Source organism: Purpureocillium lilacinum (genome assembly GCF_023168085.1).
Source record: "Purpureocillium lilacinum CBS 284.36 DNA, scaffold_8, whole genome shotgun sequence".
Classification (NCBI taxonomy): Eukaryota; Fungi; Ascomycota; class Sordariomycetes; order Hypocreales; family Ophiocordycipitaceae; genus Purpureocillium; species Purpureocillium lilacinum.
Genome location: NW_027072118.1, coordinates 2,450,362 through 2,476,499, shown reverse-complemented (window position 1 = coordinate 2,476,499; position 26,138 = coordinate 2,450,362). Strand labels below are relative to the sequence as shown.

Here is a 26,138-nt window from a genome sequence, read left to right as displayed (position 1 = left end):
TCGTTGATGGGCAAAACACGGTTGTTTCCTGTGCAATCATTGGATACTGGAAATCATTGGACGAAGGAAATCATTGACAGTGTCCAAATCATTGAAAACCCAGCACACAGCCAATGGAAGAACGGGATTCGTTTGTCGAACTGCATCGCCATTGATTGGACGAGGGAGGGAGAGGCAGTCGGAGCTTGAGGAAGCTGCGAGATGTCCAGTCGTGCGGCCACAGGTACGTACCAACTCAAGGGCGGGCACGCGGCGATGCGCCCGTCCTTGGCGTCAGAATGCATTCATTGTTCCTGAGGATGTACTCTAGACTGGTATCACATAAGACGTACGTAGTGCTCGACCTGGGCGCCGTCCTCGCCGTCGCGTGACCGCGTCTATATGCGCGCTGCCGGCTCTCGGCCTCCATGTCATCCCTGTCCTACGACTCAATAACCTCGCGAATCGTTTGCACGAACCGCTCCGGATCATGCCCAAACCGCCCGAGGAATAGGCCGTCCAGCCCGCTGCTCAGTCGCGAGAACAGGCCGGGCCCCGCGCTCCCGCCGTACACCACCCTCGTCTGGCCGTTCCGCCGACTTACGCTCTCGAGCTTCCGGATGCCGGCCACCACTGCCAGGACGTGCTCCTCGCCCGCGGGCTGGCTCGCGCCGATGGCCCATACCGGCTCGTAGGCCAGCACGACCTCGGCGTCATCCGCCAGGCCGCTCAGCACCGCATCGACCTGCACGCTGCACTCGTCCACCGCAATCGCCACGTCCCCCTTGCTCTTCTCCCCGATGCACACCAGGGGCACCATGCCGTTCCTGCTCACGGCGGCAGCCTTCCTGGCGACCGTCGCGTCGTCCTCGCCGAATATGCGCCTGCGCTCCGCGTGGCCGACCTCGACGATGCGCACGCCCGCCTCGGCGAGCACGGCGGGGCTGACCTCGCCGGTGAAGGCGCCCTGGTCTTCCCAGTGGCAGTCCTGGGCGCCGGGCCAGATGGGCACCGGTGCGGCCGCGGCCTTGAGCTGCAACGCGGTCTCGGCGAGAGAGACGAAGTCGGGGATGATGAAGATGTCGATCTGGGAAAGCTGCGCGGGGGGGACGGTGGCGAGGTGGGCGAGGAATTGGCTGGTGAAGTCGCGGGTCTTGGAGAGGGAAAAGTACATTTTGGTGGACAGGCCGATGAGGCGCCGACGGGGCAGCGAGGAAGAGGCCATGGTTGCGGACGCGGCGACTTGCACCCGCCTCGTTGTGATTCGTGATGATGTCTGGAGAGGCCGTGTTCCTGGTGAGGGTGAGGGCGAGTGCCGCCTTTCGGTCTGCCGCTTAGGGAAGATGACGGGCCAGGAACGGGGACTCGATTGGGCAAGAGCAGCACCGCGGACCGGACACAGCATAAGCCAGAATTGAAAGTATGCAAGAGCAGCCGGCAAGTCCAATCCCAATTAATCCCAATTCAATTCAACTCATGGCGCAGACACATCACGCAGACGTCAAGGTGGAACGCGGACACGTCCCGTGACGGCCGCTGAGCCCCTCCGGCTCGCGCTCGCTCCGTCTCCACGGCGGCTCGGCCGGGCGTGTGAGCCGCCCCAACTTACCGCATCGGGAATACCGGGGGCGCGCCCGTCCGTCCCTGGGGGCCCTGATTCCTTATTCCTGAAAGCAGCTGCCCCCGGGCCCGGCTCCATGCTCGAGGGACTCGGAGAGCAAGCCGCTGCTGCTGGCGCTACTCCCGTATTACGCTGTAGGTGACGACGATTGTGTCTCCCGTCAGCGGCTTTGCTGCTCACGCTCAACCGGCGGCGGGTGGTCTGGACTCTGGATTCTCGAGTCTGGACGGTGGAGGATCACCCACGAAATGGGGAATGCCGGCGCGCGGAGACTTTTCTTGGTTTGTGCTGTAGCATTGCTGGCGTCGAGCTATTACAGTACAGATACGAGTCTAGGTAGGTATGTATGTGACGCTGCAGTGAAAGTCTGGTTTCCCTCTCTCCCTCTCTCTCGCTCCGGTGTTGGTGATTTGCGCGTGCCCCTCAACACCACGCCCGCATCCCCCGTGCCCGCACCCATCGTGAACCACACGACAGATTTCTTCATGCCTCGAGCTGCACAATCTCATCCACCTTCTTGGCGCTCGCGCTCCCCGCGTCAAACTCGTAGCCCAGCCACTCCCTCGCCAGGCGGCGCGCCAGCTCCAGCCCGACGACGCGCTCGCCCATGCACAGCACCTGCGCGTTGTTGCTGAGCACGCTGCGCTCGACGCTGAAGCTGTCGTGCGCCGTCACGGCCCGCACGCCCTTGATCTTGTTGGCCGTGATGGCGACGCCCAGCCCCGTCCCGCAGATGAGCAGCGCGCGGTCCGCCTTGCCCTCGGCCACGAGCCGCGCCGCCGACGCCGCCCGCGTCGGGTACGCCGTCTTGTCGCTGCCCTCGTGCGAGCCCACGTCGATGACGGAGGCGACACGCTGGTCGGATTCGAAGTCTCGCTTGATGGCGTCTTTGTACGAGATGCCGGCTTCCTGTTGATTGTTTGATTTGGGGCTCTGGTCAGCCCTGAACGTGTTCTGGGGAGGGAGGCATGATGGGTTGGCGGGTTGGGTTGGGTTGGGGGGGGGTTCCGAGGCCGGCTTACATCGCAGCCCATGGCGATTCTCCATGGCGGTGACATGTTGATCAGCGTCTCGCTGTGTGTTTGAACTGAAAGAGATGAAGTAGAAGCAAAATACTCTGAGTCTTTGTCTTTCACAAATACAAGGAAAGAGGTTTTGGAAGATGATGTTTCCGCAGCGAGGGAGTGACGGACACTCTACCGCTCTTCACTTGCACGGCCGCCGCACGCGCCCCCACCAGAACTACTGCTCCGGCATCATCGCCGCCACCCAGTCCAGTCCAGGCCAGCAACATCATTCCGACGTCCAACACAGCACATCGACCCAACGTATTTTCCCCTCCTCCTCCTCTCCGGACGCCCACTCACTCTCTAGCGCATTCGTCGTACGCCCCTCTTCCTCCCCGCGTGTAGCTGTCCTTGCCCCGGAGTCGGCTCCCGTCCACCCCCTTGAAATTGTGGGGGAGGATCCGATCCTGACGACGGATTTCCTAATCTGGAAATCCGGGCTCCAGACGGGGGAGGCAAACACCCACCCTCACCACCACTGCACACCACCAGGTACCCAGAATTCCCGTGTCATCAGGAACCCAGCTATGACTTAACCGGAGGGGCAGGTACTCGTATGCGGGGACTGCGGCATGTAGACTGGTATCGGGTCGCTGGTCTGCGCTCTGCCAGGCGATGGGTGAGGAGTTGGGCCCCGGTGATAGCGCTCGACGGGGCGAGGGGCAGGAGCTCGTGTAAGTCGGTCGCCGGGCGATGCGACGGGCCAAAGTCCGCGTTCCATTGATGGCTGCTCTTTCTGCCTGTTGTAGCATGTCCGAACGCGGAAGCGCTCCTGGGATCCTTTCCTCGCTGCTGGCCCGTTCTCGAACTTATACATCACCCTTGGGACCAGACGAACTTACGTTGCGACGACTGTTCCGTTGTCACCAGCGTCATACCTACCTGTCGTGGCATTGAACACACAGAGACACAGACAGGACCCGTCACCATGTCGAAACGCCACCTCTTCAATTCGCCCGACGGCCTCGTCAACAAGGCCCTCCGCGGCATAATCGCATACAACCCCTCCCTCAGCCTCGACGAGGCCAACCGCGTCGTCTACGACACGTCCTACGACCGGCGCAACGTGAGCATCATCAGCGGCGGCGGCTCCGGCCACGAGCCCGCCTGGACCGGCTACGTCGGCGCCAACATGCTCGCCGCGTCGGTCCAGGGCGACATCTTTGCGAGCCCGAGCACCAAGCAGATTGTCGCCGCCGTCGAGGCCGTCCCCAGCGACAAGGGCACCATCCTCGTCATTACCAACTACACGGGCGACTGTCTGCACTTTGGGCTCGCCAACGAAAAGGCCAACGCGAGGGGGCATAACTGCCGGGTCATCATCTGTGGTGACGACGTCTCTGTAGGCAAGAAAGGCAGCATGGTTGGTCGTCGGGGTTTGGCGGGCCAGATTGGCGTGCTCAAGGTCATGGGCGGTGCTGCGGGCGCAGGGGGCTCACTTGACGACGTGTACGACCTGGGCGTGGCGTTTTCGCAGCAGATCGTGTCCATTGCCGCGACGCTCGACCACTGCCACGTCCCTGGACGGACGGAACACGGTATGCTCGACGACAACGAGGTCGAGATCGGCACGGGGCCACACAACGAACCCGGCTACAAGAAGCTCTCCCCCGCGCCGTCCCCCTCCGAGCTCGTCCAGTCAATCCTCAAGCACTGCCTCGACGAAAACGACCCCGAGCGCGGCTACGTCAAGTTCTCCCCCGGCGACGAGACGATGCTGCTCATCAGCAACTTTGGCGGCATGTCGCACCTCGAGATGGGCGCGCTCGTCGACGAGGTGCTGGAGCAGCTCGCGCGCGAGTGGAACATGGAGCCCTCGCGCATCTGCGCCGGCTTCCTCGAGACGTCGCTCAACGCTCCCGCCTTTTCCGTCTCCGTCATCAACGTCACGGCCGCGGCTGCCAACTGCCGGTACTCGGTCGACGAGATCAAGGGCTTCTTTGACGCGCGCACCAACACGCACTGGGAGTCCGTGGCTGGGGCGCAGGCCACGCGGCGGAGGCCGCGCAGGGAGCAGCTCGTACGCGCGCCGCAGGAGGAGCGCAAGACGGTCGACGAGAAGCGTGACCTCAAGGTGGACCCTGTGGTGTTGGAAAAGATGCTGCGCAATGCGTGTGAGCAGCTCATCGTTGCGGAGCCGGACTTGACAAAGTGGGATACCGTCATGGGCGATGGCGACTGCGGCGAGACGCTCAAGACGGGAGCCACGTGCCTGCTATCGGCGCTGGACGGCGGGCTGGCCAAGTCCGGTTCCGTCGTCAAGGTGCTGCTCGAGCTGGAGGACATTGTGGAGAGCAAGATGGGCGGCACGCTCGGTGGCATCTTGGGCATCTTCTTCGTCTCGCTGCGGGCGGCCGTCGAGAAGAACATCGAGCTCGCTTCGTCCAAGGGCGCCGTCGCCCTCTGGGGCGAGGCCGTCACGAGCGCGCTCGAGAGCCTGAGGCGGTACACGCCCGCCAAGATTGGCGACCGCACCGTCATGGACACATTGATTCCGTTCGCCGAAGCCACCAAGAATGGTGGACTGGATCACGGTGTCAAGGCCGCGGTCCAGGGTGCCGAGGCAACCAAGACGATGACGCCCAGACTGGGCAGAGCGACATATGTGGGCGCTGGTGTCAACGGCAACAAGGAGTTGCCTCCTGATCCTGGAGCTTGGGGCGCCATGGTGGTGGTCCAGGGGCTGCAGGCAGGCATGTAATGGATATTTCTCATGTAGTGTTCACGTTGATGAGACGTCACGAAGTTGGAGACCGTGGCACAGATACAAGTCGTAATAGCGAGCAATTTGCACGAAATATTCACAACAGTGAAACTCTCATCGACTGGAGACGGACGGAGTGTGATGTTTAGCCGGTAAGGTGAGTTTTCGGTGAGGCATTGAGGCGCGCCCTACGGGCTACACGTCAAGTGTATGCAAGTCAGATCATCGCGCCAAAACAGCTCAACCGTAGTAAGTAGCGATTGAGCCTTTCCACGACCCAACTACTTTCTCTCCACATCTACGATATTCCTCGGTCGTTAGCGGAGTACATCGATATTCACCATCGTTTACAATGTCTGGCGCAGGCCCCCCAACCCAAGTGCTGCAAGCCTTCGGCGTCTCGGGGCCAGCGACGCCATTGAGCGGGGGCAGGAACCTGTGCTTCGCCGCCGGCAACGTCGTCTTCAAGCCATCCGACGACGACGCTGAGTCGCAATGGGTTGGCCAGCTTCTGTCCAAGCTGTCCGACTCCCAGCCCACAGACGCCAATTATCGCATCGTCAAACCCCGACCACTGGCGAATGACGCAACGACATTCGTGTACGAGAGCTGGACGGCGTTTGGGCTCCTCCCCGGACGCGACGGGCCAACCGGCCACTTCGCCGACCTTCTCCAGATCAGTCAATCTTTCCACCACGACGTTGCAGCACTTGTTTCCGAAAAGCCCTCTTTCATCGGGAAGCGTGGCCATCGCTGGGACGAAGCCGATCTCGTAACCTGGAACGAGAAGGACCTCGACGACGTCCCCGCGGTGAATGCCGAGTTGCTTGCCTACTTCGATGCACCGCTGACGGAGCTGCAACGGATGATGAAGCCGCTGACATCTGATGTGCCGTCGCAGCTCATCCACGGGGATCTCACGGGCAACGTTCTCTTCGACGACGAGGGAGGCGCTCCGCCTGGCATCATCGACGTGGTGTGCTACTGGCGCCCGGCTGCATATGCTGAAGCCATTGTTGTAGCTGATGGCTTGGCCTGGCATGCTCAGGGGCGAGACCTCGTGGAGCTGTATGGCACGGATGAGCTTCGACTTCAGCTTCTCGTTCGAGCCCTGTACTGGCGCTGCATAACGTTCGCGATCGACTCGGATATGGACTGGATTCGGGGCCATATTGCCAAGTCGGACTACCCCGGTGCTGTCGGTGTGCTGCGCGACATCATGGCGAGCATATGATGCCACTGGAGAAAGACCGGCAGCCTCGAGATTACTCCGACAATGGCCTAAAGGAACGTGAGTTCGCAAGCTACGGACCGTGAGATGTGGCATCTTCGCAACAGTTCAATGTCCCTGCATACGCGGACACTCGCTCTGAGCTCGCACGACGCGCTTTGAAGAACCCTTCGAACTCGCCCTATGCTTCGGCATTCTCATCCCACCACTTGAGGCAACGCATCGCCCGGAGCGTCACCCACTGCGACGGCTTACCCGGGCCGTCATTCACTTTGAACCACGTCCGACCCGGCAAATCCCAGTCCAACATCCATTTCCCATCCTGCAACCTCTTCGACCTCACATGCTCAACCGCCTCCTTAAGCCTCGCATCAGGTTTCTCACCGGTATGCTCCCCAACGGCACGAAAGTAGTCCAACGCGCGCAAGACGTCGTACCGCCAACGATTCGGGTGCAAGACGCGTAAAAACACTTCGTCTGCTGGCTCGCCCGTGCTCAACCGCCGGAACAACTGCCGCTTCAAAAGGTACTCCTCGCCAGACTTGCGCGCCGCGACAGAGTCAGGCGTCCCACGACCGGCCTTTTCAAGCTCGAGCAGTCCCTCGAGAACGTTGATAGTCGTGGCGAAGGAGGAGCGCACAGAGCCGTTTGCCCTCTCGCAGTTCCAGCCCCCGTCCTCCATCCGCTCCCCCAGCAGGCGCTCCACGAGCTTCGACATGTCCACGCCAAAATAGCTCCCGTTCGCGACCGTCTGACCGTTGATGCACTCTTCCGTCTCGCCTTCCCAGAAAGGCTGGCCGCCCTCGTCCCAGCGCGAGTTCCGGCCGACCAGGTCGACGGTGCGCTGGGCCCAGTCGGACGACGGGTCGAGGCCGAACTCGCGCAGTTGCTGCAGCACGCTGTATGTGGCTGTCCACGGCTGCCCGACTTCTTTCCACTCTTTCGCCGTGATGTCGGCGGGCGCGAACCCGCCGCCGGCCCATTGCCCGTCGGGGTCTTGCAGGGAGCGGAGGTGCGCGCCCCAGCCCTCGGTCTCGATTCTCTGGCGCTCTTTCGAGTATGTGGCTTTAGGCTCATGGAGGAGATCGCGCATGACTTGCCAGCGGATAGCTGGGTCGGAGGCGAGAAGCCATTCGATCACAGCGTCATCTGAGGACATGTTGAGGGCTGCGTTGACTGGAGCATCAAACATCGACAGTGGGTAGCGGCTATGATTCATGGGCTGTAGTTCTTGAACATCTCCCAGATTTTTAGGGCATGGACGTTGTTGCACTGACATTTCCACGTCGCGACCGTGAAGACGCCGCTCCCATCCGTGAAGTTCAATGCTGCCGCGCGGGGAAACTGTTCACGATGACGCTAAGCCTGGATCGTCTCAATACATTGCACTGCGACAGCCATTCCGTCCTGAAGTTGCTCGTCAGAGCAAGCCAAGTTTGAATACAGCCGAGTTGGGAAGGTCGAAAAGCCAACGTCGTTATTACATTCACTTGATCACGCACAATGGCCACCAACAGGAGCGACATTGACAGACTGCTTCTGCGGGTGTAATTCTCATGACGCACTACTGATATGTTCGGTTGGATGGTATAATAGAGCCGAGTAAATACCTTGTTCTGGGTCGCATTGGTGGTTTTAGCATTATAATGCATATTATGGGTGCATCTCCTGAGGATGCATGTGCTGTTTGTTGTTTGGTCATAACCCAGCCCACATTGACATTTCGTATGCCTCGGTCGAAACAGCAAGACCTTCAACTCTGACCCAAGGCATCGTACAACATACATTTAAGTTGAGTCATGATTCCGGCCGTCTGGTTGCTTCTAGACAGTTGCGGGTTCTTCGCAGCTCGTGCACGCAGTCACATACCCTCGTCGACAGGTTCCTCATTCCCAACACAGGAGAAACCCGAAATGCGGGAACGCGAGCAGTCCCAGGTACCCGGGAGAGTTCCATCGCATACCTTGCGTGTTTTGCCCGTCCCTAAACCTCCGAGAGTGGGTATTCTCAAAACTTCCGAGCTTGATGCAACCCCATGTGCCGACAACGACAGCTCCCCGAGTTTCACGTCGCGATTTGGGAATGGAGGGACCTTTTGCTTCCCAGCGCCGCAAACATGAGCGAATACCGGGCATCCTGCGGTTCCCCCGCTCGCGCAATGTGCAGCCTGACATGCAAGCTTCGTCACAGCCACGTACAGCTGTGCGGCCCAAGGCGTCGGTATGGGGCACGACCCGAATCCCCTTTTACGCGGCCACATGCGCGTCCCTCCTCGCGCGAGAGCCGGCTCACGCTACATGTACGGGAAACGACCGGAGCCAAGACGACGAGCGTCGTATGGAGGACATGGTAAAACACATCACGCCATGCTCCATGTCCAGCCCGGTTGCGCCCCATGTTGGCCCGAAAGCCATCGTCTGCGTTGGCCGCCAGGCTTCCCCATGTTCAGTCTCCTCCGCAGGATGTGCGACGAGCCGAGCCGCCGGGGACCGTGGCCCGTCCGAGTGGTGGACAGTCCATGTCTGCCCATGTCAGTACCATTGAAGGTGGTGGAGAGGCAAAACGGACAAAAAACCACGCACAAGTCGTCCCTCCTTCTCGATACGGCCGACAATGTCTCAGACACTGCATTCTTGTGCCCAACGCAACAGGGCGAGCGCCCAGTTGACAGCCCCTTTGGGGGCGTTGTCTCACCACCCTACGCCTCCTTCCGTCCGCAAGGCGGCACATCTGGGACTGGAGCCCACGAAGCGGTTGGGGAAGGCGCGGGCCAGCCACCCGGTTGAGGACATGCCTCGACCAGGGCGGACGAGGAGGCGTCGAGATGCTGGCGCTGCCCCGTTCCTCCCAGCAGCATCCCACCAATCTCGAAAGTCTGTGCCGGGAGGGGATCGACTGCCTCCATGTCGCCCCTCGTTGCTTTTCAAGAATACTCCTTGTCAGCGCCTCGCCGGATGAGGGGCTGGCTGCTTCTGCAAAGAGTACCGTACCTCCCGGCCCGCACACCAGACACCGTCGATAACGGCGCGTATCATCCCAGCTCCGCTCAGCTCAACCTGGCATCGGACACGCCCAGTGGCAAGTCTCACGGCTCGGCGTCTTCCACTTCCAAGACGTCTCGTCGGCGATAAGGCGAGATCTGGGTCTTCCCAGTGCCAGCGTCCCGGGATCGACTCGACATGCGACTTTGACAGCACGCCCCGGCGGCCCGCTGCCACCGAGCCGCCTTTTCGACGAGGATCAGCGATCCCCCGCTTTCTTCACAGTTGGCCGAATGACAAATTATGACCTCTCGGCGCCCAATTGCGTCTTGGGGAAGCTACCGAGTGTCGTCGGACGTGGTCACACAAGGCCACCGCCGACCTAGGGGGGGACTGGAGGGTGTCATGCGGGTGATGAACACCGTGACCGCCGCCGCCGCCGCCGCCGCCGGGTCGAGGTGAAGAGGGTGTGGACGTGTGAGCTCCGTGGGCGTGCCTCTCTCGTGCAAAGGCCGTGTACAAGCACACCGGTCTGGATCGAGACTCGGTCCAGTAACACGCTTCGTCCAGCCTGCCGTACGCGGTGAAGACGCTATCGACCAACGGCGGCCACTAAACTCTAGCTGACATGGAGGGAGGGGGGAACGCATAGTCACTTACGCGCTGCAAGCCGTATGTGGAATGCTACCGTTGCTGTTCCCTCTGTCCCGTCCAGCCGTGACCTTGACACTAGCCAGACGCCCTTCTCCCGGGCTGACGAGCAGCCATCGCCGCTCCCCCTCCCCAAGACGCACTCGCAGTTGAGCATCAGACGTTACACGGCATCTCCAGTCCGTCGTCACTGCCGACTGACTGCGTGAACCAGATCTCCGTCACTTTTTTGCCTCCGCCACGGGAAAGGAGGTACGCATCCCACTTGGTGTCTGGGACAGGACTGGAACCAGGCCGGTCACACTGTCACGTTTCTCCTTCCCTGCTATATATACGTGAAATCTGGGGTCCTGTGGGGTTGGCGAATAGTAGACAGGGGCTAGTTCCGGGTCTACAATGTCTTGCGACCCCTGTGTCCGTTCACGGGTGTCCTGGGACCTGTTCAAGTGGCCGTATCGTGGCTTGACCTCGCCGGGTGCACATCAGTAAAGGGGGGTTGAGGAGCCCATGTTGGAGTCACCCACCACGTGCATGATGATTCGCCCTATCGACAACAGGCGCAGGCTGCATGCTTGCTATCCCGTGACTGTCCCTTTTCGGCGGCACTGGGAATTTGATGGCCAGGTGCGTCAGGGATGAGTGGCCATCGAGTCACGCTCGTTGCTGAGGAGAACGAGTGCCGTCCTGCAGATGCAAAACAACGCACTTCAACGCACTGTCTGATGACATCGTGATACGAGGTACGGTTTCTGAACAAAGCTGGGAGATTGAGCGTGGTGTTTGTCCGCAGACTTCGGATACAGTCAATGCCCGCTGGTTCCGCCGTCCATGTAAGAGATTCCGTGGAGTTGCTTTAGACTGCAGAGCAAGCTGTCCTTTGCTGCAACAGCACGACCCCTAGAAAAATCCGAGAAAGGCTTGTTTATTTCATGTGTGAACTTGGCTTATACTAGGGAGATTAAAAATAATGTCCAAGCACGTCGGCTCAAAGTACATGTAGTGTCTGTAAACTGGGCCGTGAACGCCAAATGCGCTGGCCATACATTGATACGAAACCCAGCTCTTTGCCATCAACAAACACTCGTTGACTGCCCAAAATATTAGAATGCAATTGCTCCTGGATTTGAGCACGTCTTTGCATGTGTGGGATACATGAGACAGTCAGAGAGCCTGACCCAAATAACGGTGCATTCTGCTCGCTTGCGCCTCCAAAGCAGTCGTGAATATTATATTGATTTTTCAGACACTTCCTCAGATTATACAGCTACTACTTCGACCTCCTATTGTTAAATCTCATTATTTACCGGTCTCCATAGAACTGTCGTGTCCGGGTACTTGGCGTAGAAGCAGTACTGATAGCTGTCATCGATGTTATAGCCGGCGCGTGAGACTGTGCATTCACATGCAGTGACGGCCATGTACGTGTCCACAAGCGAACAAACGTTGGAATAACCTTGCCTTGCTTGTTCGGGGGACGTATCGACCTTGTGAGAAGTCTTGTGCATTGCTGCATGGCGGAGGCCCACGGGCGAGCCGTCAAGTATATTGAAGCGCCGGAGTTGATGCCAAGGGCAGACCTGTAGCTGGTTCACAGGACTAAAGGGGTCAATCTTTGGATTGTAGCGGACTTAACTCAGTGATACGCCCAGTGATGCCCATCGCCGCTGCCCGCTTCAGTCAAGCCAACACGGCAAAGCACTACGATCCACGGTTATCAGGACATCGGACTTAGATACGACCGCTGCGTACAGTACTTCGTACATGCAACGACACGTCTCTGATCCATGCGACTCAAGTCTGCAGAGCCCAAGCAGACAGACAAACTGCACAATGGCCTACAACTTACAGCCCTTGAAAGCGTTTGTTTGCGCAAGCGACGATGGCGTCAGCGCCAACATGTCTGAGACGTCTCACCCGGGTTCAATCTGGGTCTATGGATCGCCAGGCGGCCCGCCTCAACCAACTGACTGACTGACGGTCGGAATTGAGACAACGTCGAAAGTCTCCAAGCGCTCGGCCTCGCTTGCTCTTTGCGCAGAGGGAAGACAGATTGCCGTACAGTGCTGTACAATGGGTCCGCCTAGCAAGTCTCGTCCCAGAGCGCCCGTGGGCGGAATCCTCGCCATCCGACGCATCAGGGCCTTGGAGTAAGCGGTCTGGAGTCTAGAGCCCTAGACACGCGGCAGGCGACCCCAACCCCAACAGAAATCATCAGACCGTCTTCTCTCCGCCTCTGACCTCTACGGCCCGAGAGCTGGGCGCCGGCATCCCGTCGCTCGTTAGCTCGGGTGGAAGACTGGAAAGGAAAACACGTCAAAGCCCCAGCGGCGCCCGTGCCGCGAGCCCATCGTCTCATATTTCCACTGATCGTATGCACAGACGCCGTCTCGGGAGAAATCTCGGCGCGCCTCCTTATTGTATTGTCCAGGGCTTGTCGACCTACAGCGGGGCGCCCGCAACCCCAGTCAAGGGCCTGAGCCGTCAGCCACTCTATGTAAATATATGCGCCCAAGAAGACATGTCGGCTCAGGGGGGCTTGGGAAGCAAGCCCCTGGCCATGATGATGCCTGCAGTTGTATGCGAACAACCGACTGCTCGGTAGTCCATTTCGCGCCACCCGCGCCCCGGACATGGGGAGTCATTTCTGGTTGGTGCGCACCAACGGCAGTTATGGTCCCTGCAAAAGCCGAATAAGGACGGGCCGCAGTAACAACTAACAACTGACAGCCGTCCGTTGGGCCCTCTCCCAATGCACATCAGCGAAGAGAAGGAGACCGGGGGCGGAATAGTCCGCAGGCCCGGCATGCGCATGCCTGGCCTGGCTCACGCGCATCGCAGTGCATCGATTGGAAAAGGGGGAAAAGCAAGACGGCAGAGAAGAATGGACAAAAAAGAAAGCACATCGCGTGACAATGGCTGGCCATTGCGGACGGAAACAGCTCATGTTTTGTCAGCGGCCATTTTCTCGCCTTGTGCCGCCAGAATAGCCCGAATAGGGCATGGAGCACGATGCCTATCCCAATCCTTGCCCGAAAAGCGCCTGGCTCGATATGCGGTGACGTCCAGGCCGCCGGGAACTGGCGATGCATGCAGTAGCGGATTGCATTCGCTTTGAAGAGGAGGGCCGCAGGGGTGGGCGTCGCTGCTGTGAACTTGTGACAGGTCGCGGTCGGCAGGCGAGGCTGAGCGGCTCCATTGTAAGAAGCAAATCCAATGGGGAGGTGAAGAAAATACAGAAGAGCTTCGATGATCTTCAGGTGAGCAGGGGAAGCTCCCAGGCAGCCAGTTTGCGAGATTGATCGGCGACGCCGCAATTTCTCTCTCGCGCCTTGGACGCGGAGGCTCGTGCGTTCGTCGCCGGCACGGGTCCGTCTTGACAGAGAGTTGAGTGTTATTACCGACCGCTGTGCGGGTATGGAGTAATTGGGTGCGGCGAGGCGGCGGGCCCCGACCCATGGCGGAGGACGGCCTGCTGGCAATCCACCGAGCAAGGTGGTCCCTGTCGGTTACGGTGCCAAAGTGCCGGCTCGGATCCGGGCCAACATGGCCGAGCAGCGACAGCTTGAACGACGCTTCGTATGTCGTACGAGGACCGGACACCTAGGGGGGTGAGCTTCGTGGCCCCCCCCACAAGCGCTGGCTGTGATCCCCACGTCAGCCCGTCGTCAGCCATCTCCAGGACGTCCCGGTGCACTGGGTGGTGTCTCCCGAGTCCCAAGTCCCGCCTCCGTCTCGTCTTGGAGGTGCCCATGCGCGGCCAGTTGGCCGTTGACCTCTCCGTCAACCGCCCGACGCCCTCGTCCATGACCTGCAGATCCGTGACCGGGGTCCGCCAGGCTCGCTTCCCAGATCTGTGGCTCTGCATGCACAGCTCCCACCTTCAGCCCGGAAGAGGAGCCATCGACGGCCAGCACACTGGCCTCCAGAAACCCGGCCAGTGCCGGAACACCTTCTGAGGAGTCGAGCGACTTCCTTCATCAGAGACACGTTCCTTGAAGCGCCCGGTGCCAAGCAAAGCCCAAGGCCTCGTCGGACGCGTCCGCAGCCTTACACATGTGCCAGACGACGCGCCTCAAACCTTGCGAGTGTTCCCACGTGGCCGTCGTGTCTCCTGTCTTTCTCGGGTCCTTCCTCGCGGAAATTGGTGCGGACGAGGGCACGGGGCACAGCGCAGGCCTCGGGTGACAGGATCAGAGGGCGAAAACGCCGAACTGGGGCCACACCCCTCCCACCGCCCGCCACGCATCGCCGACCTGCCGGAGCAAGTGTCCAGGACCCCAGCTCTCCATGTCCATAACCCATCTTGCCGTCTTCCCCAAAAACGGGAAGTCTGCGTCCCGAAACGGGGCGCCGTGGTTGGCACCACGCCTGGTTTCGTGTGACGTGTGCCAGCCTGTCCGTACGCAAAGGGAAGACAAGGCTTGGATCGCGGCAAATCTGACACTTCGCCCTAGCGCCTGTCTAAGATTGCCTTGCTGACGATGATGTTGGGCAGCGGATGCCACGTCGAAGAGCTGGGACCAGCAGAACTGCCAGGGCACCCTGGCCGGGACGCAAGGTTGGGCTTCAAGTGCTGGGATGCGAAGGCCCTGCTGCTCACAGCCGACTTGCCAATCAAGCTTGGCGCAGAACAATTGGTCGCGCGGCGCAGATGCGAGGCTGTGGCAACCTGCCCACGCAAACGCCGCGCGGCTCGATGAATGGATGTCATGACCGCAGCGGTGGGAAGTGCTGGTGAACTGAGCGTTGCTGGCAGTGTAAGAGTACAGACAGTACGTTAGTCTCGCGGGCACTGCCTGATTTAGGCACTTGGTGCTACGGGCACAGACGAAGTATGCCGGTTGAACGGCCGCCGGCTACGTGCGCATTGTGTGGTAACCGATCACGAGTGGTTGTTAGGCGAAACACCTCGCTGGTAAACAAGATCGTGCCTCTCGCTTCGTGCGGTCACGGAGTTATGTTGACGACTACATTGGCGCGAAAGCGCGGCCGGGACAGAACCCATACAGCACGGAGCCGACGACAGAGATCAGACTTAGAGCCGGTCGGCGTGCGGGGACCTGGTTAGCGCTGGCGTCAGCTCCATCAACGCGGGCTCTTGTAGATTCCAGTTCCAGGCCTGCTGTGGTACGGCGTACCCATAGTCCCATACCCTACACCGGCGGCTGCCCGTTACCCGCCTCCTGGCTTGCAGCAAAACGCTGCTTGTTGGCACGTCGAGCCTGCAGCATAACCCAATAGGGAAATGATTCGGCGACTAGAGCCGCCTGAACTCTATCGAGAGACGAAAAGGAGCCGGCTGTGCTCGAATCAACCCTCAGCCCGATGAGTCGCTCAGTGTGGTTACCGCATGCGCACCACGACCTTTACGGACGGGACGGGACGGCAGACTTTCCGCGCCGTCAGCTTAAACCAAATGCGGCCTAGGAAGAGTCGGATGGGCTTGGCTGTGCTGCGGTCTATCACGTTGCACTGTTCGTCTGCTTCGTGTATCGGCTTGATCGGGTCTGGACAAGCCAAGTGCTACCGTATCTGCATTCGTAGCCTGCAAGGTCGTCGGTAGGTCTGGGTGTTCGGCTTGACCGGCAGCGGCATCTGCACCAAGACCTCGCCAGAGACAACAGTAAGGCGCGGAGCTGTTTGTCGAGGTTGCGCGGTCGCCGTAGAAAGATGCTGCCCCACCGAGTCAAAGGCTCGCTGCAGTCATCGCACCCATCGCCACGGGACGCCGTCAGAGGCAAGCATGGCGGGCTTTCGTGGGCCTGGTCTGAGACGCCGTGCTACCACGCCACACAAGTAGGACGCGGCCAAGGGTCCGACTCCTCGGAACCACGATAGGTGGTAAGACCTCTCCTCTCCGGCAACCACCGGGTTCGCGGCGAACGTGACGCTGAAACCAAGAGCCATAGCCTGGAGCGTGAACCCAGAGCCCCCCTGGTTCGATACACAGGCCGCCGGGGATCTTTGGCTGTGGCAGAAGGTGGCGCTGCTGAAGGCACGGGCAACCATCGCTGTATGCCGTGACACTCGGCGCGAGTCGTTCGACAGAACTATTGAAACGATGCTCGGCTCGAGCCGAGCGAGTCGAAGGCGTGAGAAGCTGTTTCGCCTAACAGGCTGGCGCTGCCAATCATGCCTTTACGCCGCCGCACTCTTTGCTTGTCCCGCCCTACCATTGGATCTCCTACCATGCGGCCAGATCGGATATCACAGCGCCGCTAATCGTTACTGATCCGGCCGATGCATGGACCACGCGCAGCAGACAGCTGTCGACACGATCAGCATGGCAAGCCGAGATGCCCTTGTCGACGACGGGGCGCAGCTTGTCGGCACCAGAGACGGAATGGAGAGCGTCGGGAATCGGGATGTGGGCGAACGAGTCTGCGGCACCGACATGACAATACGCTGCCGTGACTGCACATGCGGGATTTGGCAACATGGCTTTCGGTCGCCGCTGAGCGGTTGGTGTCCCTCAAGCGACTGTGAGCCTACCGGGCGGCGAGCATGCGAGAGGGGGTCCCGAGGGGACGGGCGAGGCCCTAGCAGGGCCTGCCCTGTATGTACGGAGTATGCGGTGTGGCAGACCCTGGCGAGTTCGTAGAGTTCGCAGATAGCCGTTGTGAGTCGTGAGCGTCTGGCCGTTTCGTCCGGAGCGGTGGATGGCGGCGGGTGTCCGATCCTGGATTGCACGGGCAGTATGAACTCGGAATGTGCCTGTGTGACCTGGTCAGGTGCCCAGAGTGTCACTGTGCCATGCAGCCATTCAGACGAGGGGGCGCCTTCTTCTCGCGGCAAAAGAGAGCCTTCTGCCTTTCAAACACATCCCCCGTGATTGGTAAGTGCAGGGCATGCGCTAGCCAATTCATGGCGATTGCTTCTTCTGAGCTTTGGGCGTCGAACTAGCACATCCCATCCCCAATAAGTTCAGGCCGCCAAGGTGCCCACAGTACGGGTACCTTAAGCGATGTGGCTCGGTGGGGACTCCCGTTGAAAGGAAGGTACGAGGTGGCTATCAGGCACGTTCACTTGAGAAAACGTCGTCGTAAAGCGTATCGCACCTTCCTTGCCATGGAGCGTCGGGAGTGCTGGGGCAGGGACATTCTACATACACGTCAAGAGCGCTCCTGCCGTCCATCGATCACATCTCCCACCCTTGCTCTGGGCTTCCACCCTCAGATTCCATCGCATGGAGAGATCACGTCGCAGCCACTCCAAGCCTCTGGCCGTTCCCGCCAAGCGAGCAGCTCGGGGGCGCGACAAGCCATCCGCCAGGCTCGGAGATGTTCCTCCGCCCCCGAGGGCGATGCGAGCAGTCACATCTGTACCTGCAGAGACGCCAGACACTCCTCATATCAGCTAACCAGCTAACGAACGCACTCAGACACTCGCGCCGCCCTGCATGCGACGCATCGTCGACGTCGCTTGAGAGATTGCCCTCTCCCCAGTTTGCGGCTAAGCGCGGGCCGAGTCACACGAGCTTCGATGCCTCCGTGTGGGCAACGAATGATCTCCCAGGGGGTTGCCTTCCGCCTGCGACCCTGCATCGTGCCTCTTGATGATGCCAGATGGGCCGATACGACCCCTGTTCCCCGGATGGCCCAGCGGAATCGTGCTGTGCACCCCAGGTTGTACAAGTGCCGAGCTGGCGACGAGGCCCGGCGGCCAGTGTGCGGCGGGTGTCCAGCCGGACTTGAGTGGTGCTCGTGCTTGCTGGGCGTCCCTGGTCGTCCCCGTGTTCACCCGCTGAACGGAACGCAATCCTACCAACCGCTAGGCCTGTGTTCATCCCTGGCGCTGATCCGTCCTCGACCGACCTGACCAAGCTGGCGGACTGGATGGCTGGCAGGGGATGCATGCCCTGCCCAGCTCCGCCAGGATCGCAACGCGCGGTTCCACTCGACTTGTGCCCAATTGAGACGGCTTTCAATGGGCGCTAGCTAAGAAAGGCTTACAAGGCTTTGATATGGCTGGCAATCGGGCGAGCATCAGCGTACCAGACGTCCAGAGCACTACAGGACTCGGCGCTGGGTGCCGTTCGATGCTGCACCAGGCCGCTCCCTCGCACCTTGCGCAGCTGAAGCTGGCCGACACCACAACGGCCCGGTGCGCGTGCTCCCACCCCTCGCGCAACTGCAAGGCCCGGCTTTGTCGCGTCCTCGCCCCCATTTGGACATTGTGCAGCAAAGCGTGTTACCCGGTCATCCTGATTGGACTCGGCAAACGCCTGTGTGCACCACAATGAGTTCATGCTCCAGAGACGGACAAGCAGCCATCTAGCCGCACCTGGTCAACGCCAACGGCCCGGCAGGGTCGCTTAACTCGGTGCCATGGGCCCACGCCCAGTCCAGGAACGACAAATCCATTTAGCCAGGCACCGGCGTTCAGGTGCTTGCGGCCGTCATATCCAGGGCGTTTGGACGATTGGCGTGGACTGTAACGCGCGAGGCAGAGCATGGCAGGGCAGACAACAACAATCTTGCGCCTCTGGCACACTGTACAACGCAGGACAGTGGACGCGAACCTCGCCGCAAGACAATACTTAAACCTCTAGCATTTGCTGCAGATTCCGAAGGAACGATGATTCAAGTCGACCCCATTCGCACCCATCGCTACCAGCGACAGCATCTCGACATCGTCCACAGCCCAGCGCCAACCGTCTCCCTTGGTTCGTCTAGACCCAAACTCGGCCGACCACAACGACGAGGCTGCCTGTGACCCACGACGGCATAGCGCGAGATCACCGACATACATACGTCCTGCTACTACTGCAGGCTTGCGCGAGCCCTTGTCCTAGTACTTTTTACTTTTCTTTCCTCGTTGGTTGTCAAAGCGGAACGTTTTTGGGCTCCAGTCCACGCTACCACCATTCGGGATCCGCCCGGAAGACAATAGCGTGGGCTCGAGAGCGGCTCGCGGCAAGACAGTTGCCAAACAAGCAAAAACAAGGTGAAACAGGTCGATGGTTTGCGTTTGCCCGGATCCAACATTGACAGCTGCGGCTCCCAGGCACTTGCTCGGCTCGCGCCTTGTTTGCGAGACCGGACCCGGGAACCACTCCCGGCGGCGATTACACAATTACTACATCGGTGAGAGACTCCTTTCCTACGATATTTTTCCAACAACGTCGGCATCGCAATCTGCATCCTGCGATCGCGCTCTCCCTTGCGTTCTTGCCGCCTCCTCCCTTGCATCGATCTCAAAGCTCCGAGCATGCACGTGCGGCCACGGGTCAGGAAGTATCCTGGAAATTCTCCGTCTCCTTGAAAAGGTGGCTTGTCGCGCACGTGCTAGTACTGGCTGGAGGCGTGTGCTATGGTTGTCCTGTTCCCCGTCCTGGCTCTGGGGATTGTCGGACGCCAAACGGCCCCCCCTGCCCTGCACCGCATACCGTGGTCGAGCTAGCGCAACAGCCCTGAGTTCGCGGCTGGTTTAAGCGTTGAAAAGAGTGCTCATCACCATCTTGCGACTGCCGGCCGCTCGCGCCAAATACATGCAGACACCAGAGTCATTTCCCACGTTGTATCACACATTTGCGGTGACGCAAGATTGCCAGACAAGGGCCTATCTGCCCGCAACCTGTCTTGTCTCTGGGCTGTTCCCGCCTTTCTTCGCTGCGGGGTTTGAGACAAGGGTACGGCCAGCTCAACGAGTTGCGGCGGGAGTACCGGCGGCCCGGATGGGCTGCGAACCGATGGCCAAGTGGTGTCACCAGCTTTCCTGGCTGTCATGAAGACATTCCGGTACGGGGTCACGAGCTTCGCGTCCGGGAGCACATCGCCGGCGCCTTTTCAATCCGTCACCACCCTGAGCTCGTCACATGCCGCGTTAGTAGGTGGCGGCCGACCGATGGGACAGGAGGGGGCAAAGGTGCCGGCGGGCATGCTTGGGGAAGAAAAAAGCAACAGTCTGGCTGACTGGAATGAGCTTGGGAGGGCAGCCAGCGGACGAAACGGCGGCCGACGGAGCTTTTTGGCGCCTGCATTGGTCTGCTGATCCGACCAGATCTACGGCCGCTGCTTGTGCAGCAGCACCCTGCCTGCCGAACCCGTTGGGACTCCGGGCGCTGACCAGAGGACCCTCGTCCCCAGGACTTGAGTTCTTGGATCGGAAACTGCCAACGGCAGATCACGTACGTCTTGGCCTGCGTCTCCTTGCACACAAGTCCGTTCTCGCCGGTTCGGCGGAGATGACAGCCGTGGCGCTCCTGGTTTGCTGCGCCAGTGGCAAGGGCCCTTTCCGTTGTGGCGCGGTGGCATTGGCAGGCCAAAGATGACGGTGGACGGAGCGGGACGGACGGATGGACGGATGCCCTGGCGGGCTGGCACCGCTCCTCGGCCCTGAACCCACCAATGGCCCAAGCCTTAGCTCTGGGACAGCGGCCAGCAGGGGCACGAGGAGCGGCGGCGACAGCTGGGGCTCCGACCGACGACCGTCGAGGAGGACACCTGAAGCTCTTGCGGGAGGTTTGAGGCGGTTTCCATGCTGAGCGGTCAGTGGAGCTGCCGCTGCCGTCTGGTCAGGCTTGGCTGATCTCCTGATGGGGGATACGGTGCATGAGATGGCTTCCTCTCACGCTCTGGCAACAGCTGTGGCACGGTCCACTGCCGGTGGCCCCGCCGCCAACAGCCGGGTTCTGACCTCCCTCCCCGCTGACTGCCCAAAGAGGCCCATGACACCCCCGTCCACTGGGGGGCAGGCGACGATGGGACGGGGATGGGAAGGGTTGGGATGGGTTGGGATGGGATCAAGCTCCACCGCATAACCCTGGCCCCCGGCACCCGCACCTTTCGGTGGATTGCCAGCCCCGCCACGGCGCTGCACCCCGGGGGCCCAATCATGAGGTGGACTTCACGCAACTGACTGACTGCCGCAGGCGTACACCCCATGGGGTTGGGCTACCGGCCTCAGGATCGCGGCCTGTTGTGCTGTGCTTGTGCTTGACGGACGAACGCCGGAGGCTCGCGTTGATTGGGAATCTCCCAGCCTCAGCGCGGCGTGCATTCGCTGGCCGCCGTGCTTGATCAGTCTGTACGTATTCTTTTCTCCGGCGTCATCAGTGTCCAGTCGGTCGCGCACATCACTCTCGTTTCGTTCGCCTCTGCCCCGTGTTGGGTCAGTCGTCGACGCATAGACAAGCAGGCAAGCATCGACAACACGGCCAGGCGCCTCGTGTCTGAGATTGTCCGTCGCCATCGGCGAACCTGCACAGAGGATCGGGAGCGTCGGGCGCTGGACACAACCACATCGGCGGCTTGACACCCATCTCGTCCGCTTCAGGCGTCCTCTTTCCGTATCGCAGATGCGACGTCTGGTACAGAGCGGCCGGCAGCCACTGTTTCCTCTCCACACGCACGCCAGGCCCGTCTGCCGGCCGCACGTCCTCACACGCCCCCCATCATCCCCCGTCCTCCCCACCCAGCGAGCGAGCGCTTGTCACTCCTTACCCTTGCAAGTGTCCTCCAAGACATTTGAGAATCTCGCAGGTCAACGGCCTGGACGGCGGTGCCCTCTCCGTCCGCACCCACTGCCCCCTGGTCTCTCCAGATGCCCGTTCGCCGCCACTTTAGCGTTTGGTCGCCGTCCACGACCCCCGCGGCCGAGCCGCCGCCACGACCTTTGCCCATGCCCCAGGAAAGCTTCTCGAGCCGCTGGGATGCTGCCGATGCGCCTTTGCATCCAGTGGGGGTTCCAGGGTCCTGGTCGGTCTGGCTTGGCGACTGGGCCCTACCACGGACTGGGTACTTGTCTGAAAAGCAATGTTCATCTGCCGCAGCCCGTGCATCTTACCTCCCCCCGGCCTTGCTTGATCTTCCGGTGACGTGCTCTGCGGGTAGGGAGGATGCTTTTCAAGATATCATGACCGCACCTCTTTCCCCCTTCTGCCCGGGCTGTATCTTCCACTTCAACTGCTCTGCACATCTCCTTCTTGGTCAAAACCCCTTTCCCCGCGTACGTTCTCCCTGGCCTGGACCACTTTTGCTCCGTGCAACCTCGTCCTCTTTGGACAAGCTCGTACGTGTTGGCTCCGCAAGTCTAGAGCTAGACGCAGGGCAAGAAGACACTTGCATGAGCCGTGCCAGTCCCCAAAAGAAATGCACCCGTCCTGTTTCTCATCCCTCTCGCGCATCTGACACACACCCCTCCCCAAAGAGAACCGAGACGTGAGCTTTTCCCAATCTCACCAACGTCTGAATCAAGACAGCTCGCCCTTGACCTGATCGTGTGGCAGCCTCCGCGCTATCCCGCCACCTTCTATCGGCCGTCTTCCAGACCAACCTCTACAACGGCCTGGCTCTGCTCTTCCAACAAACGCCTCGCGCAGCGTGTGTCGACTGTCATTTCCCTCCCTGCGAACGGCTCAGGTACCTGCAGAACGGCACATCGCATCTCCACCGCTCAAGGGACGACGTCCGTTTCTCACCGTTTTTGGACCGATCACTGCAGGCCAAGCTTGCCATGTAAGTCTGCCTAGTCACTGTACTCTAATTTCGATCTTCCCGAGGGCTTCTTGCGATGCCCCACGCTCTTGGGTAGCTCGAGTTCGAGCGAGGAGGCAACTCTTGAGACTCCGGGCTTGCCACGCGGGATGGAAGAGAATGCTGACCGCGACCAGTGAAAGACGCCCCCAAGCAACCTACACGCCCACGCCCAAAAAGAGGCAAACGACAGCGCGTTCCTCCGCGGGCTGAGCTCTGCACACCGTTGCTTCAGGAATTCATGCTTGTTCATCGCTGCCGCCCGGCCCAATAAGGCGGCACTTTTATCGGTCCTCTTCCGTGTCCTTCAAGCCTTCTTAGCTTGCTGCCTCGCACGTTCGAGAGAGGCTGCACGACAAGGGCAAAGCATTCTGCTCTCTTTGGGAATGTAACTGTCTCTGCCGAAGATCGGGGTCATTCTCCGCCACTCCAAGGATCTCTCGCCGCGCCAGTAAGATCACCCCAAGGCCCATCAGCTGTCTCACCCAAGCCCCCCTCCCCTGCCTTGAGGGGAAAGAAGCAACACCTTGGGGGCGTTACTGACGGGTCTCCGCAGCATAACAAAAGCATCTCACCTTCACCTTAGTCTCTGCCATCGTTGCAGCATATCAAATCTCCGAGAGGATCTAGTGCTTCCGACCGAAGGGAGCACTCTCACCTCCACAGTGGTTCTCGCTGAATAAGACCTCGACGAGACCTGGTTTAACTACCGCTGCGACCACCTCCCTCAGCCAAGACAAGTGGTTGGCATTCTTCACCTCTTTCCCTTCCCAAACTTGCGTCCTGTGGACTGTCTTCAACCATCTCGTGACAGCTTCATGTCTGCTGCCAAGTTCCAGTCTCCATCGTACAAGCTTTTCGAGGTGAGTCGACTCGCCCTGGATTTTGCCCTAGATGACTACGCGCGAAGGAAAAGGCGAGGAGCCACATCTGTGCTGTCTATGCTTCGCTTCGGTGTTGACCGCTCGCTGTCTCCTGCGCACTAAACGCGTCGGGGAGATCACCAACTGGACGCATCCGGACTGACAAGGCATAGCCAGACATTCACTCCGAGAAGCCGATAATCGTTGGCGTGGACGAAAGGCTCGAGTCGCCCGACACGCTTACTCTCAAGTACGAAGAAGCTGCACGAGCAGCCTGTGGGACGGAATCACGCAGGGACTCTCACGCCTCAGTCTTGGAAATGGCAACCTACAGCAAAGCGCAGTTGCCGTCGATGCACGGTTAGTACCCTCGCGGACGCGGATCAAGGTGCCCCAAAGACCTCTCGACAGCGCCTTTTGAATGTTTTCATGGACCTGCTTGTCAGAGGCGCTTGGATGCACCAGGATCGTGGCATCCTAGACCCGCCAGGTGGAGCGAAAATCAATATGCTAATCAGGATCCGCCGTTTGATCTCGCAGGCTACGATGCCAGTCGCTACCAGGATGCATCATATGAGCAATACCCGACGCAGTCCTTTTCTGCGCAGCAGACAGACAAATTTGCTCAACTCAACCAGCAGTCTTTTGCCTCGAATGGCGCGGTGGCACAGTACATCCCGACAGGCCCGACGGTCCTGTCTTGTCAGCCGACAACAGGCATGTTCGGCACCAAGGTCTTCTTGAAAATCTCCTCGCAGTACGACATGTTCGCCATGTCTCCGATGCCGTACTTTTGTCTTTACTTCGGGTCTGAAAAATGTCCCGTCCAGGATTTGGCGAGGGACTCTCAGGACAGCACAGGCTTTGTATACTCGTGCAGCGCTGATGCGCCACAAATGGTGGTCACGGGCTGTTCCGGCAATAACGTGCCACTGTCACTGGTGACTGAGGGCCCGTCGGGCGAAGAGATCTCGCGGACAGTGGCCGGGTCGTTTCAGTATCTCGAAGGGTCTGGGGACGACATCACGCGGACAGCCAAAATCCCCAAGCATGACTCCACGGCACCTGGACCCCAATCTGATCAGCCGAGTGCATCACCCAAAACTGTCGAAACTCACCTTTCGACAGATGCGGCTACAAATAGTTATGACTACCCGCCACAGCAAGGTCAATATGCGAACGACTTCTCGCAGGGCAACGGCGACATGATCTCTACGTACAGGACCACCAGCTTCACAGATCCTCACTACCATCGACGGTCGGCGCCGGGATGGAGCGGCTTCGGCGGGACTCTGGGTAGCACGGGGAGGTCGCACATGCTGGATCATGCTGGGCTGGGGACAGGGCGACCAAGCTTGACGCCACTGCCGATGCCGTCGACGACAAGCAGCGGGACCCCACAGCTGATCCGCACCAGCACCATCGCCAACGGGGCTGGCGGGAACGGGCCGTACCATCCCATTTCTCTCTACTCGAGCAAGGCCGTCCTCAAGATTAATGGCAAGCTCGATACGATGGCCGAGAACTGGACACAAGAGGAGTGGGACAACAGAAGGCGCATCGTCATGTTCCGCAAGAGTCAGACCGGCTCGACCCTCTCGGCCAGCTTTCGGGCTGTCCCCGTCAACGAGCGGCCCCCAAACAGCATCTGCATCTCGTGCATCTGGTGGACGGAGAAGGGCGAGTGCTACGTCACATCAGTTGACACCATTCACCTCTTGGAACAACTCGTTGCGGCCCCGAACCGATTCAGCGTCGAGGAGAAGAACCGCATCCGTCGAAACCTGGAAGGGTTCCATCCCCTCACGGTCTCGAAGGCGAAACCGGAGAGCGAAGAGTTCTTCAAGATCATCATGGGCTTTCCGAACCCCAAGCCCCGCAACATCGAGAAGGACGTCAAGGTGTTTCCTTGGAAGATCCTCGAGCCCGCGCTCAAGAAGATCATTGGCAAATACAGCGCCAGCCCTAGCAGCACCCTGCCTCCGGCCACGATGATCCCGGCCAGCGCACCTTATGCCACACTACCGACTCCGCCGGGGCAAGGCATGTCATCGCAACAGAGCCTTCCCTCGCAGCACGGCGACCCCCAGAGCCAGTACTCTGTCCACGGTAGCCACCACGACTCGATCCCGTCGCCGCGGTCTCTCTCCGGCTCGCAGGCATCGTGGACGCCATACACGACGGCCCCGGCGTATCCGGCCGCTGCGGCTCGCACGCTGAGCCCCAACATCCGACATGCAAGCCCGCAGCAGCATCAACCGCCACCTATGCGCATCAATACCACTCCACTCCCCGCGGTGACGACGTACGACACGCGGACAGTGTCCACGGGAGGGTACAGCTCAACGGGCTTGCACACGCCCATCAGTCACCACCCGTCCACAGCCACCCCTCCGCGATGGGACACGCCCTCGGCCAGCTACACAGACAGCTACTCCAGCTTAGCCGCACACCACCCTCAGCCTAGCCACTCGGTTTACAACACGGCCGGGTACGGGGATGGCGCACCACGCGCATGAACACGGCCATCAAGAGGGTCGGCGCCACAAGCAGGTGGGCGTCTTG

The 26,138-nt window shown here is 60.2% G+C and overlaps 6 protein-coding genes across 6 annotated transcripts; 3 read left to right on the top strand and 3 right to left on the bottom strand.

Moving 5' to 3' along the window:
- Positions 1–421: 421 nt before the first annotated feature.
- Positions 422–1,204, bottom strand: PLICBS_010468 (uncharacterized protein; the record flags this gene model as incomplete). The annotated part of the gene is made up of 1 exon (XM_018326409.2): positions 422–1,204. One exon carries the CDS (start codon positions 1,202–1,204, stop codon positions 422–424), a length of 783 nt encoding a protein of 260 aa, XP_018174728.1.
- Positions 1,205–2,083: 879 nt separating this feature from the next.
- PLICBS_010467 (D-erythrulose-4-phosphate isomerase 1) lies at positions 2,084–2,658 on the bottom strand (the record flags this gene model as incomplete). Its single annotated transcript, XM_065601936.1, has 2 exons — positions 2,084–2,554; positions 2,623–2,658. The coding sequence occupies 2 exons, from the start codon at positions 2,656–2,658 to the stop codon at positions 2,084–2,086; spliced, it is 507 nt and encodes a 168-aa protein (XP_065458008.1).
- Positions 2,659–3,595: 937 nt separating this feature from the next.
- Positions 3,596–5,368, top strand: PLICBS_010466 (uncharacterized protein; the record flags this gene model as incomplete). The annotated part of the gene is made up of 1 exon (XM_018326411.2): positions 3,596–5,368. One exon carries the CDS (start codon positions 3,596–3,598, stop codon positions 5,366–5,368), a length of 1,773 nt encoding a protein of 590 aa, XP_018174730.2.
- A 355-nt stretch (positions 5,369–5,723) lies between these two features.
- Positions 5,724–6,605, top strand: PLICBS_010465 (uncharacterized protein; the record flags this gene model as incomplete). The annotated part of the gene is made up of 1 exon (XM_018326412.2): positions 5,724–6,605. One exon carries the CDS (start codon positions 5,724–5,726, stop codon positions 6,603–6,605), a length of 882 nt encoding a protein of 293 aa, XP_018174731.2.
- A 178-nt stretch (positions 6,606–6,783) lies between these two features.
- On the bottom strand, positions 6,784–7,761 carry PLICBS_010464 (uncharacterized protein; the record flags this gene model as incomplete). Its single annotated transcript, XM_018326413.2, has 1 exon — positions 6,784–7,761. The coding sequence occupies one exon, from the start codon at positions 7,759–7,761 to the stop codon at positions 6,784–6,786; it is 978 nt and encodes a 325-aa protein (XP_018174732.2).
- Positions 7,762–23,528: 15,767 nt separating this feature from the next.
- PLICBS_010463 (uncharacterized protein) lies at positions 23,529–26,092 on the top strand (the record flags this gene model as incomplete). Its single annotated transcript, XM_018326418.1, has 3 exons — positions 23,529–23,573; positions 23,747–23,933; positions 24,114–26,092. 3 exons carry the CDS (start codon positions 23,529–23,531, stop codon positions 26,090–26,092), a joined length of 2,211 nt encoding a protein of 736 aa, XP_018174737.1.
- Between the last annotated feature and the right edge of the window lie 46 nt (positions 26,093–26,138).